The sequence below is a fragment of the Rutidosis leptorrhynchoides genome, chromosome 5, assembly GCF_046630445.1.
Source record: "Rutidosis leptorrhynchoides isolate AG116_Rl617_1_P2 chromosome 5, CSIRO_AGI_Rlap_v1, whole genome shotgun sequence".
Lineage (NCBI taxonomy): Eukaryota > Viridiplantae > Streptophyta > Magnoliopsida > Asterales > Asteraceae > Rutidosis > Rutidosis leptorrhynchoides.
Genome location: NC_092337.1, coordinates 456,340,102 through 456,354,927, shown reverse-complemented (window position 1 = coordinate 456,354,927; position 14,826 = coordinate 456,340,102). Strand labels below are relative to the sequence as shown.

General features: G+C 32.9%; 1 protein-coding gene across 1 annotated transcript; it reads right to left on the bottom strand.

The window, feature by feature from the left end:
* Positions 1 to 511: 511 nt before the first annotated feature.
* Positions 512 to 5,339, bottom strand: LOC139847665 (uncharacterized). Its single transcript, XM_071837391.1, has 8 exons — positions 4,964 to 5,339; positions 4,251 to 4,451; positions 4,041 to 4,163; positions 3,930 to 3,958; positions 3,733 to 3,835; positions 1,222 to 3,255; positions 978 to 1,129; positions 512 to 884 (listed from the first exon to the last, which is right to left on the bottom strand). The coding sequence occupies exons 1-8, from the start codon at positions 5,039 to 5,041 to the stop codon at positions 668 to 670; spliced, it is 2,937 nt and encodes a 978-aa protein (XP_071693492.1). The 5' UTR covers positions 5,042 to 5,339; the 3' UTR covers positions 512 to 667.
* Between the last annotated feature and the right edge of the window lie 9,487 nt (positions 5,340 to 14,826).

Genomic DNA, 14,826 nt, shown 5'->3' with positions numbered 1-14,826 from the left:
TATTTTGAAAAAGATAACACCAACTAAGGGGATGTTTGGTATCAAAGCTAGAATTGCAACGGTTATGAGTTTGTTGAACGTAAGGGTACAGTTATTCAAACCCACCATCCTACTTGGGTTTAAGATATGTCCACATTTGAGGGTTTGATTCCCAATTTCTAAGACTACAGCCATTAAGCAAGCTACTTATTTAAGTAATCAAACTCGTTCCCTGATACCCACTAAACAAACACCAATTTAACACTTATCGTTATTTCATTCAAGATCATATGTAAGCAAATGTAAGCATGTATGTAAACAAGATCTGATAGAACTATAACTAGAACAAGATCAAGGAATTATTAAATAGGAATAACAATAAGCCATTATACCATGTTTGGATATAATATATGATGGGATAACTATTAACTACCAACATATTTTATGGTCTCAAAGGGACTCATCCCACTACAAACATACAATTATTTGTCATTCAATATTTTGATGTAGACTTGTAGAAACTTATATGTGACCAGTAGAACAAAATAATGGATTTATTATTGAGAGGGTTAGCATCCTAATCTATTTGATACACATCATCAAGAAAAACAAACAACAAAAAGAACAAAATAAATCATTAATACCAATTTACATAATTTGTATGATGCACACGATCCATGTACCATCTTTAGCATCTTTTCGCGTTCTTAAGGTTTCTCAAAGTCATTACAAGCTGTTGCCTTTCACCCTCTACCTCTGCAAACTTTAAACTTATTTCTGAATATCTTTCTTGCATTTCCTTTAATTCTACTTCCATCAACTTATTTCTGTTCAATAATTCCATATCGTTTGATGAACTTTCTTGATATACAGTCTTGTAAGTATCAGAATTTGTGACACCATCACTACAACAGTGAGATAAGATATCAGATTTCAAAGTCCAATTCATGTTCATATTAGGGAAAAACAATATCATATGAACATTTAGTGATAAGTACCTTATGGTTGCAGGTTTCGACTTTTCTATGTTCTGATCAAGAACCTCCAATCGTTGTTCCAACTCTATGATCTTATGTTGAAGATCTTTCTCTTTTTCTAAAAACGCAGCTTCAGAGCATTCTAACGCAGTTTCTTTGAGCTTTATTTGACCCTAAAGATTGAAAGAAAAAAGAAATATCCAAGATTAGTATCTAATTTTTATCAAAATTCAACATAAGTATCAGATTGATAGTTTCGACTCACCTCAAGTAATTGAATTCGGTCCTTCATATTGGCGAGTTCTTTCATGCTGCGGGGCCCAGGAAGAGACTTATTATTTCGGGGAGTTAGTTTGTTGCCTTCCTTAAGCTTTTTCTCTAAACTACTAATCGCTTCATCTTTCTTCTTTAAATCACCTTTTAACTGAAATACCTGTTTCTTCATATTTTCTTTCTCCAATTCACACTCTTTAAAGAACTGTTTCATCTCATTGCATCGGGTTTTCAAGCGTTCTATCTCTGATTGCAGCTTTTCAACCTCATTATTTCTAGCATTTTTAACATTTCTAAGCTCACTCAATTCCTGCATTGAACTCTCAAGTTCCATCCTAACAAAACGAATTTCAATTTCAAGATCGGATTTTTCACCATCAAGATTTTTAATCTTGGCATTGTAACTAGTCTTTTGACGTTCAAGTTCATGAGATAGAGTTTCAATCTGCTTCTCCATATCATCTATCTGTTTCGACTTCAAAATTACATGGCTTGAAAGATTACCTAATTTGTGTTCATATTGTTCCCCGAGATAATCATTATCTTCTTTGAGTTTCCTGAGTATATCTTCAAGATTTCTTTTTTCCACCCGAAGTTGACGGGCTTCATCCATGGCTTTCATTGTTGCATTCTCGTTTTCTCGAAAAGCAGAAGACATTTCTGTCGACAACCTTCTAAATTCTTCTTGAAGTTTCCCTGCTGTATTAGCATTTTGCAGTTTGACTTTTCTTAAATTTTCCTCCGCACGAATTGCTCTTTGTTCCTGCTCGACTTTTGCACGAATAAGATCTTCCATATCTGCTTCAAATCCATGAGCTTGGTTATCCAAATCTTCCTCAAGATTCTTAATATGACTTTCGAGCTCTTTAATTGCAAGAATCGATTCCGATAACTGTTTTGACTTTGTTTTGACTTCGTTGTCTAGGTTTTCTATCTGGAATTCGAGTTCATTTACACTTGCGTAAGACGTTGAACACTCGTATTGCATTTTCAATTGTTCTTGAAGAAGGCTTTGTTCCAGCTTGTAAGACATGTCATGGTTTTCCTGCTTTAATATTTCATAATCAAGAGCAATTTGCTCCATTTGCATTTCGAGCTCGTCTTTATCTCTTTTGTATAACTCTATTTCGTTATAAAGATCGTTAATTTTTTGCTCCTGTAAATATGTATCTTTCATACCACTATGTTCCCTAACAATCTCTTCTAAAGCCTTTTGATCATCATCATCATCATCATCATCATCATCATCATCATCATCATCATCATCATCATCATCTGTGTCGGCTTTAGATTTGACTTCTTGCGAATTTGGAACAATAGTACATTTTGAGTTTGACTTTGACTCGAGCATCTCATCTAAGTCCCGAACAGCAAGAATCAACTCTGCATTTGACTCTTGCGTTTTCTCAAGTTGTAACCGGAGATTCGAATTCATATTCTTTTCATGATTTAGTTCTTCTCTTAGTTCATCTGCAAGAGCCCATGGATCACCACCCTCAGTCAACAAACAACCATTGACTTTGACTTTGACTTTCAATTTGTCAAACTCTTCCTTCAGTTCATTTCTCTCTTCCTTTAAAGCGGCAACTTCTCTCGAAAGATCCTGACTTTTTTTGCTTTCCTTCACAATTTGTTTGCGAAGGGTTTGTAATTCCATCTCCGAGACCTCCGCTTGCCTCGATACAGTTACAAGTTCGTCCTTGAGCTTTTTGATGACATCATCAGAAGAACCCTCTTCCTCTTCCACTTCCACTGGAGTAATTATAGACAGATCATCTGTACTTAGATCGTGAGCTGAACCATCTAACCAATCCCAATCTGATGATCTTTGATGTTGTTCTTCATATATTGTTGTTGTTGTTGTTGTTGTTGTTAATGTTGATTCATGAGTCGGTTTTATATTTTTAGGCTCGGGTTCTCGTGGGGTATCGAGTCCAGAGCTGCTATCAGAATACGACATAGTGATGTCGGACCCACTGGATGCCGCACGATCTCTTTTAATGTTATCATTCAAAACCCCTTGATCCTGATAATAGAAGAAAATCTTACATAAGTGGTTTTAGATAAACACAAAATCTATTCATCAATGTATATGATTTACACTAAATTTGTATGATCAGAAAACCAAAATCAGCACAAGTTCTTGAATCACATTGGGTAGTTTAATGGTTTACATAGAATGGTTAAGAGGTTGCAAAATGGGCAGCTCATGTGGGGCCTGGGTAATATGTTGAAACGAGATCGGGCTAAACCAAGAAATTTAGCATGTCAAATAAGATTAGGAAAAGTATATTATTCGTTACTGATAGTTGTACTAAATAAATTGATCTGGAATTTCATGTTTTGAAAATACATTTTGGGCGAATTTCAACCTGTCTGACCCGTTTGATCTGTTTCTTTCTAAGCTATTTTGTGATTTCGCCCATGAACTAAAGATATAACATAACCTAAACCGGGCCATTTATGATTTAAAAGGTCAAACATGTCGAAAAACTGAGCTTACTTCAGAGGGATCACTTCGAATGCTTCCTTCTATATCACCATTGCTGGATTGTGTCCTCAAACTGTTATTATCTTCATTCACATTATTACTTCCATCAACGACCCTATAAATTTTCACATACATATTTTCAAGCACACATGTCGAAAAAAATAAACAATATATTAACAAAGTAAAACATTATAAATCCCATTGTTTACCTCTGATCTTGTACTCTTTGAATCGATACCTAAATTAAACAACATCTACAAGCGTTAAACGAACGAATTCACTCATATATATAAAGAAAATGATAGTAATAAGCAACTAACATGCAATGAACTCGTGGATTTCGCATATTTGAGAGGCAAACAAACAGAAGAAAGCTTTGTAGCCTCAGCATACGCTGACAAATCAATCGAAACTTCTCCAATAATACCAAAAATCGAAGATCCCTACAAAAAGTAACATTTATCAAGTTTCTTGATTAGGATGCATACAAAATATCTCAATGAGTCCGCAAACAATCAGTAGTTCAGTACCGTTGCAACAACAAAACGATAAATCTTCTCATTAAATTTTGCGGTATTTTGATCTTGAGTGAACTTCACCGTTTCGTAATGCGGTTTCTCCCAGTAACAAGTTCCATCTTTAACTTTTGCTTTCTCTAATCTTGCTGTTGGTTTCCCAGAATCACCAGGTATCACAGCTATTGTTAATGCATCTCCACCAATTTGTGATAACTGTTTATAAACATATAATAAACCAATATAAGGATCTTGCAAATAATATCACAAATTTTTTTCCCACTTAAATAATAATAAAAAATAAAACTTTTTGACCCAAGTTGAGAAAAGTAACAAAATTGGAGCTGCATCAATATAGAAAAAAGTGATCAGTGATCATAATCACAGTTTTGTGAATATAGTTAGCTATGAACAAGATCTCCTAATTGTCCCAATTGAACAGAAACAAACTAATAAGTACTAACCCAGTTCACACTTAGTGTAATTGTCCCAATTTCATTGTTTATATGTTTAGCTCTTTTTGGAAATAAATAAATTAAAAGGATACTGGATTATTCCATTTTATATTAAACTTCCTAGTTAGATAATTTCTTTTTTTTGGGAGAAAGTAAAGCCTGATAGAACAGAATCTCAAAATATTATCTCTTTTAGGCATTTCATCAAACACATTGTGTGCAAACAAAATTTCAATATTTTTGCATACACACACATATCTTATTAATAATCACCTGAGTTGCATGAAACTGCAATTTAAATACAACTTTGATCTTGTTCTTGTCACCTCTCCATCTCGCAGACTTGAACATTTTTTACAAAAATTAAAAATAAAATTTCAAAACGGTGTGTTAATTACAACACACCCACCTTCAAATTATGAAAAAACACAAATGCATACATGAAATTTGATGCAAAAGACATGAATTGATACAATGCGAGTGAAAACAGAGGTTAATATTATTATTGGGGGGTCAGAAGAAATGAAGAACTTGTGTATGTATTTATGAAAGAGCTTAAAAGCTCTCACAAGCAAACACAGCAGATCTAAAGAAAGGGAAAAAGTGAGGTCTTCTCTCTCTCTCTCTCTCTCTCTCTCTCTCTCTCTCTCTCTCTCTCTCTCTCTCTCTCTCTCTCTCTCTCTCTCTCTCTCTCTCTACCTGATCAATTTAATTAGTATTAAATAATAAATAATAAATAATTAAATATTAAATTTGATTAAAGTATTTGTGTGTATCTTCTTTTTCTTTTTTTCTCTTTTTGGTTTTTTGTATAATTAATTGGAGAAGGATGAAATTATTAAGCGGTGGTAATGTCTTCATTCATAATTAAAAAAAAAAAAAAAAAAACGATTTGGAGACAAATTACGAAAAAGTGCAAATGGAAGCTTCTCTTAGATTTTTATGTTTTATGTTTATGTTACCTCAAGATTGTTACTCTACTTAATATCTCTTGGAAATGGAAATAAGGGTGTTTTTGGATGAAAGTAGCTGGAGCTGGAGCTTATGAGATAGAGCTGGAGTTGGGGTGTGTTTGGATGAAAGTAACTGGAGCTGGAGCTTATGAGATGTAGCTGGAGCTGGAGCTTATTTTTTAAACTGGTAGCTGGAGATTATTATTTTTTATAAGTGTTTGGTAAACTAGCTGGAGCTTATTTTTCAGTTCATAAGCTCTACTTTTTTTCATAAGCTACTGAAAGTAGCTTATTTTTTCAGAGCTTATGATTTTCATAAGCTCTACTTTTTTGGTCTACCAAACGAAGCTTATGATTTGAAGCTTATTAAAATCATAAGCTCAAGCTCCTATAAGCTCCCATAAGCTCCAAGAAGTTCGTCACCCAAACACACCCCGAGCTTATTTTTTAAGCTGGTAGTTGGAGTTTATTATTTTTTATAAGTGTTTGGTAAACTAGCTGGAGCTTATTTTCCAGTTCATAAGCTCTACTTTTTTTCATAAGCTACTAAAAGTAGCTTATTTTTTCAGAGCTTATGATTTTCATAAGCTCTGCTTTTTTTCTCTACCAAACGAAGCTTATGGGTGTGTTTGGGTGAGCAACTTCTTGGAGCTTATGGGAGCTTATAAGAGCTTGAGCTTATGATTTTAATAAGCTCCAAGTCATAAGCTTCGTTTGGTAAACAAAAAAAGTAGAGCTTATGAAAATCATAAGCTCTGGAAAAATAAGCTACTTTTAGTAGCTTGTGAAAAAAAGTAGAGCTTATGAACTGAAAAATAAGCTCCAGCTATCTTACCAAACACTTATAAAATATAATAAGCTCCAGCTACCAGTTTCAAAAATAAGCTCCAGCTCCAGCTCTATTTCATAAGCTCCAGCTCCAGCTACTTTCATCCAAACACAACCTATGACTTGGAGCTTATTAAAATCATAAGCTCAAGCTCCTATAAGCTCTCATAAGCTCCAACAAGCTCGTCACCCAAATACACCTTAGGGTGTGTTTGGATGAAAGTAGCTGGAGCCGGAGCTTGTAGCTGGAGCTGGAGTTTATGAGATAGAGTTGGAGCTGGAGCTTATTTTTTAAGCTGGTAGCTGGAGCTTATTATTTTTTATACGTGTTTGGTAAACTAGCTGGAGCTTATTTTTCAGTTCATAAGCTCTACTTTTTTTCATAAGCTACTGAAAGTAGCTTATTTTTTCAGAGCTTATGATTTTCATAAGCTCTACTTTTTTGGTCTACCAATCAAAGCTTATGATTTGGAGCTTATTAAAATCATAAGCTCAAGCTCCTATAAGCTCCCATAAGCTTTAAGAAGCTCGTCACCCAAACACACCCTAAATATGTGTTTCTTTATCTCTCAAAGATAAAATAAATTAAAAAATTATATAAATATATTGGTAAAGGACAGCTATAATCAGGGATGGCAATGGATCGGATATGGATCGGGTGAGGCCGTATCCATATCCATATCCATTTATTTTTTTTACTTTTCATCCATCCATATCCATATTCGTCGGGTGAAGCGGGTTAATGGATAATTATCCATATCCGTTTAAATTTATTTTATTTTTAACAATTATAAGCGGTGGTTCACTATATACGATCAAAAGTAATATTTTTAATAGTTTAGCGACCGAAAGTCACATTTTACTAATCTATATAACAAATATTCAATAGATAACCTATTAAACGTGTAAAGATATCGACATGTAAGTTGCTTACTTTTAGTTACATGGAATCACATTTGAACCACCAAAGTACGATAAATTCATTTGATTATTTAAACAAAACAAAATATAAGAAGAAAGTTATATTTTTAGAGAAAATATAAAGAAAGATGAGTATGAATATAATTAATGAAATATCACTACATAAATGATACTAATTTGAGTGATAAATTTATATATTTAGTTATTTCGGGTGAAAGCGGGTTCATCCATGGATGAAATTTTTTCATCCACATCCATATCCATATCCATTTAGATCGTCCATATCCACGAATAATCGGGTGGATCGGATGGATATCCACTGGATCGGGTATCTATTGCCATCCCTAGCTATAATAACTAATTTCAAATTTAATTGTTATTCTCATTTTTAAGTAAAAGTATTTCAATCCACCATTGTTTCATATAAAAAAACCTTATTTAACAATAAGTATTTGTTTTTTGATAAGGGTGTATTAACCGATTGACGTGCTAAACTTATTATAGCTTATAAAAATGTTTGAATATTTATTTAATAAGTGAGATTGTTTTTGAAAAATTGTTAGGAATTCGGTAGGCCCTAACAAGACAAGTGATTGATCATAATCACTAACCCACAAACGACAAACAAATAATAAAGCATAAACGATAAATGTAAACGACACAGGTATTTAACGTGGTTATATCCCAATTCCAAAATACGGTGAAGGGTTTAGTCCACGGGCGCAAACCAGAGATTTTTCACTATTATTTTCGTGCACACATTACAATGAGGCTAGGGGTTACAATTTATAGGAAGAGTTAAACTTGTCCACCAAGTTAAACTTGTCCTTCAAGCAAAAACATTCCATAAATATATATTATTTGCTCTATACTTCGTTCCTACCAGAAGATTTAATTAAGGCAACAAGATCCCTACGACTTGTTCACCAAGTCAAGCTCCCTACGACTTGTTCACCAAGTCAAGCTCTCTTCGACTTGTTCCTTTGATCAAATTCTTCACACCTTCAACAATCTCCCACTTGAAGACTTTGAGCAAACTCTTCACTACTCAACAATCTCCCACTTGAAGATTTTGAACAAACCCTGTCATCAATCTCCATTCTAACCAAGAACGTCAAACCACCATTATACCGCCAAACTCCATTTGGGACACGCACACTCATCACATACGTCGAATGAGTAGACTTTCGATACAAGGTCTTCAACACTACTTGTCAGAACTAGAAACCAATAATCGCCTCAACTGTCAATGTTGTTCAAACACTCATAGCAACTCCCGATCTTCTCTCAGCTACTTTTGATACCGCCAGAATCATACATCGGGGTACGCCGCTCTTCCACATCAGAGGGAAGGAAGTCTTTCGACATCAAAACCGCTAAGCTTCAACCCGATCTCCAGTTACTATCATGGTCCATCTCGGTTTCTTGCACCACCATCTTCTTACACAAAAAGATCAATTGAAGTATGCGAAACTTCAATTACAGGATTCTTTCCTGAGACAACATTGCCTCACCCATCGCTCTAGACACGTCCAATCCCGTCAAACCCGTGTCAACGATCACTCTTTGCTATTCGAGGGTATACTTGCAGCATCCAAAGTACCCTAATGTTATACGCACTAGTCCTGTGAGAACTGAAGACCCATGTCGCATAACCGTCTCCATAACTCCCACTAGCTCGGTACTTTCGTTGATTACCAAACTCCCACAAAATTCTCGACACCCTCTAGAAAGCACAAATTCCAGGACTTACAAGATTATCCACTTCTACCATCACTAGGGATGGCAATGGCCACCCGATCCGATGTATATCCACCCGATCCACCCACTTCGTGATGGATATGGATGAACCTAAATGGATATGGATACGGATATGGATGAACCTTATTGGATATGGATATGGATATGGATGAAAAGTTTCATCCATGGATATATCCATTACCACCCGAAATACATATACAAATATATAAATATAGATATATGCGTACATATTTACGATTACAAGTTTATTTACCGTTAAATTTGCATTTTTCTTTCAACCCATAATGCAATAACTATAATATATTATAATAAAACACATATATCCAATAACATTCTTATGGATAGATTTTAATTATGTCATGCCATATTTATTTTTGCTATATTACGTTTTTATTTTAATCAAATATTAGAAAATATTATAAGTTTTTTTTTAACATCTATTAGATATCCATTAACCCGCTAAATCCATTGGATATGGATATGGATGGATGACCTGAAACTAAATGGATATGGATATGGATATTGATATGGATGAACAAAAACTAAATGGATATGGATATGGATACGGCATTACCCGATCCATATCCGATCCATTGCCATCCCTAACAATCACCTAAAGATTCCTAATTGGTCACCCCGAAGAAAACCACTCGCTTTGTTGTACCAATGTCAACCAAACCCAAAGCGTCAGTCGAATGCGTCATATCCGACAACTTCAAACTAATTCTTCAATGAGAGAAGCTCTAACCCTGCCCACATACTCCAAAATACTATGGAATATTCGACCAAGTACATTGGTCAACCCGTTCAATAATCTGATGTTGGACTTTGGTTTGCACCATACCAAACCTCCCTTCAAACCCAAGTTCAACTCGGCATCCCTCCAATGATAGTCAAGATCCAACCTTCTTTAGTACGTCAAGATCCAACCTTCTTTAGTACCTGCCGCAACCTCGGAACACAACTTGAATGGGATCACATCAAGTCTACTTACGGTACAAGGCTCTAAGATCAACTCATCCACTGAGGGTGCACAACCGCGTGTGCCAACCAAGGGGTTAAGCTAACGGTTGACATGATGCAAATGTCACGTTGTGCTATCCACACATCCAGACTACAACCTGCGAGTATCCAACCCTCTCGATAACTCCTACTTTAGATTTGTCCCACTGTTTGCTACCTTACCGCCAAAACTAGAGAGAAACCACCTTTTAAGCACACATTTGTTTCTACCCCATATCCGATGTATGACTTTAGTTTGCACCATAACAAACCTCCCCTCATACCCAAATCCATATGGGTCTCTCTTCCAACGATAGTTCAGACCCAACCTTTACCGCCGCCAAACGGAACTCTCAAACTGTCTGTGTGCGGACCAGTGAGATTTCGATACAAGACTTTAGGATCAACTCAACGTTACCAAGGGAACGCACGCACGCTGAGAGGTGCGCCTACAGCGCCGTCTATCACATCCATAATATATTTTGGCTCCCGTAACAAAGCTACATCTCTAAAAAATCACAACCTTTATCGCCCGAAGATTCGCAAAATAAATCGTCTCGCCACTCGCAACATCAAAACTGGAACTCTCTCATAAAACTGCCGCAACTTAAAAAATCGTATCTCAAGATCCAACGGTACGTTCGTCACCAAAATTTTACCTTCTTTTAGATCAGTACTTCTGGAACACGCATTCCAAGTTTCACGTCGATCCAACGGTAGACGAACCCTCTATGATTTTTCTCTCACTGCAGCTCCAAACTCGAACAACTACAACTTCGAAAAAACATAACTTCAGATCTAACATTCTGATCAGTGCCAAATTTTGACCACCACTAGATCTATACGTCTTTTACCTACAGTAAAATTTTCAACGCGATATGATGGTTAACGAACCCGTATTGATTTTTCTTCACTAACAGCTCATAATCCTAACAGTTTAAACCTGAATGGCAGCAACTTCGAAAAACTATATCTTGAGATCTAAAGGTTCGATATTCCTCATATTTTTATGACAACTAGACCTATGTATTTAACATCTTCGTTAAAAATTTCAAACCAATCCAACGGTTAACGAACCTGTTACTATTTTTCTTTTCCATCTGCGCAGTAGAATCCAAATTTTGAAAGTTCATCATTCCCTCGAACGAGACTGCAAGGAATGATAACTTAGATCCGATACCCGGATCTTCCCGAAAATCTCTCAGTAACAAGACCCATCGATCCGATCATCGACCCCGTTGACTGATCCCATGATCATGATACATGTTGCATCACATTATATACCCGTCGTTCGTTCACCATACTTTAAATTCGCCATCGTGCCCATACTCGAACCTTGAGCTCTGATACCAGTTGTAAGGATCGTATAGCCCAAACACAATGCCCTGTAATATTATCCCAAAAGTTCATCCTTATTCTAAAACCAATTGGTGATAGAATTGTGATGACCCGGGAATTTCCAACCAAATTTAAACTTGAATCTTCTTTGATTTCGATACGATAAGCAAATTCTGTAATGTTAAGTCTAGAAAACTTTGGAACAGTTACATGAATGCATTATCCTTTTGACTGTGCCCGACGATTCACAGACAATTGTTGCAAATAAAAATATATAGATATACATATGTATACATATAAATAAATATAAATGTAGGGATTGGAAATAATAAAATTAAATCATTTGAAGTAAGAATTGTTAATATTAAGTATTGTCATTAAGAATTATTATTATTATTAATATCATTATATATATCATAAAATTCATAATATGTAATATTAATATCTAATATAATAGATTTAATTAAAAGTTAAACTATAATTATTATAGTAATATTATTATTACTTTCAATATTAATATCTATATTAGTATTGTTATTATGAAAATGGATTTGAATGTAAAATGTTATATTGTTATTACTAATATTATTGTAATTGGTATTGTTATAAGTATCATTAATAATATTTTTATTATCATTTCCATAATTACTTTTATCATTATTCTTATTATTATTACTATTAGTATTTTTATTATCATTAATATAATTATGATTAAAAATTATTAATATTATTTATATAAAAAATATATATTGTATAGAATTGGAAATCCTTGAACTGTTTCAATTCGATTAACAGCCTGTAGTGATTGACACTTTATGTTTCCATTCCTACAAATCAAGACTAAATCCATATATAACCTCCAAAAATCTGTTAGAGATCCACATCTATCATTTTTCCTCTTTTATAATTTTTTTTTTGTCGACTGCAATTGTAAACCTAGACTCATATTGACACGTTCTCTATATGACCAAGCAATTAGGAAACCAACAAATTTTGTTTAGAGTCAACATCCACTTTAAAATATTTTACTTTATTTCAATTATTTTCTACTGATTCTTGATTCCTTCTTTCACTGTAATTGCTATAATCCAAATCGGTATCAGCTGTAAATGTTACCAAATAACTTTACTTTATCAATCATCAAAAGTAGATTCTCTTAACAACTTTTAATAAAATGAACTGAAACAGAAAAGAGGGGAAACGGGTCACGTACCTGTTCTTGAACCCCTCTTGCTCAAACCTCGATTTTTACTGAAATTTCAAAATGTGTTAATGTCATTTTGTTAGAAAACCTTTGTTTAAACTACCTGCAAATTCTCAAGATTCAATTTTATCTATCGATTTCTAATTGTCGAGTCAAAGTTTATGTTTCAAAAAGTCAACAATTGTTCATCAGCAAAATTCGAGTTTGTTTTTAAGTATTAGGATCAATTGATGATTCAGAAGGATTACATAAACGACTTACGACTTTTTTCATGTTGTAACAATTGTCCAAAAAGTTTTAGGAATCAAAATCATTATTATTTTTTTTTGCCACGACAGTAGCTGAAGCACTCTTCTTTTTTTTTCTTTCTACGTTTGTTAAATTAAGATCGAACGTTAGTTGTTCCAGTCCAATTCAAAATCCTAAATCGAATGGTAAGATGATTGTATGTTTATGGGTTTTTTTTTCTGTCGATTAGATTAGAAAGGAAGGTGATGAGAAAACAGAAACAAGTTATATTTAAATGGGAAGGGTTTGTATCAGAAAAATGGAAACGGTAGGATGGTTATGAGAGGTGTCGAGAAAACTGAAGGTCTTGGGTTCAAGTCCAGTTTGGTGCGTTTTTTTTTTTAAGGTATACCTTTTCTTTTCTTTTTCATTATTATTATTATTATTATTATTATTATTATTATTATTATTATTATTATTATTATTATTATTATTATTATTATTATTATTATTATTATTATTCTCATTATTAATAGTTATTATTATGTTTATGTTTATTATTATTATTATTGTTATTTTTATTATTATTATTAGTATTGTTATTATTAGTTATTATTATTATTACCAAGTATTATAATTATTATTAGTATTATAATTAGTGTTATTAATACCATGATCATAAGAAAAATAACCATTAATATTATTATTATTATTAACATTAGCGATGTATTTACTATAAGTTTTGTCATTTAAGTATTAGTTATCAGTTATCATTATTATTATTATTATGATTACAGATATAATTAAGAAAATTGTTATTATCATATGTATTAGCAACTAATATAGGTATCATCATTATTATTATGTAAAAATAGATACTATGACTATTATTATTATTTTTTTATATTAAGTAATTTCATTAGATATTATCAATGTTATTATTAGAATTACTAATAATGATATAAGTACTATAATTATAATTATTATTATTATTATTATCATTTTTACTACTAGTAACAATAATATTATTATTACTATGATTCTTATTATTATAAGTAATGTCATTATTATCTGTATAACCAAATACAACTTTATTTACTATTACTGATATTATATGTAATTATGTACATAAAAATAAACTTAAAAAGTGATATTACATATAAATATGAACTAATTATATCAACAATCTTTATATAAATATTCAAATATAACAAATTAGTTACTTTTGTAATATATATATATATATATATATATATATATATATATATATATATATATATATAAAAGTCATAACCATTTTCAAATATATACATACAAAATTAATTTCACAAAGTTATAATATACGAAATTGTTCGATTAAGAATATATGTTTTAATATATAAATGATTGATATAGGTTCGTGAATCCGGGGCCAACCTTGCATTGTTCAATGTCGTCATATGTATTTTTACTACAAAATACAGTATTGTGAGTTTCATTACTCCCTTTTTATATATATTTTTGGGACTGAGAATACATGCGCTGCCTTTATAAATGCTTTACGAAATAGACACAAGTACTGAAAACTACATTCTATGGTTGAATTATCGAAATCGAATATGCCCCTTTTATTAAGTCTGGTAATCTAAGAATTAGGGAACAGACACCCTAATTGACGCGAATCCTAAAGATAGATCTATCGGGCCCAACAAGCCCCATCCAAAGTACCGGATGCTTTAGTACTTCGAAATTTATATCATGTCTGAAGGAGGATCACGGAATGATGGGGATATTCTTATATGCATATTGTGAATGCCGGTTACCAGGTGTTCAATCCATATGAATGATACTTTTGTCTCTATGCATGGGACGTATGTTTATGAGAAATGGAAATATGAAATCTTGTGGTCTATTAAAATTAT

Coding starts and splice junctions, on each gene's coding strand:
- LOC139847665 (XM_071837391.1), bottom strand. CDS start 5,041: ATGTTCAAGTCTGCGAGATGGAGAGGTGACAAGAACAAGATCAAAGTT. Junction 4,164..4,250: donor ATCGTTTTGTTGTTGCAACG/GTACTGAACTAC, acceptor TACTTTTTGTAG/GGATCTTCGATTTTTGGTAT. Junction 3,959..4,040: donor AATCCACGAGTTCATTGCAT/GTTAGTTGCTTA, acceptor TGTTTAATTTAG/GTATCGATTCAAAGAGTACA.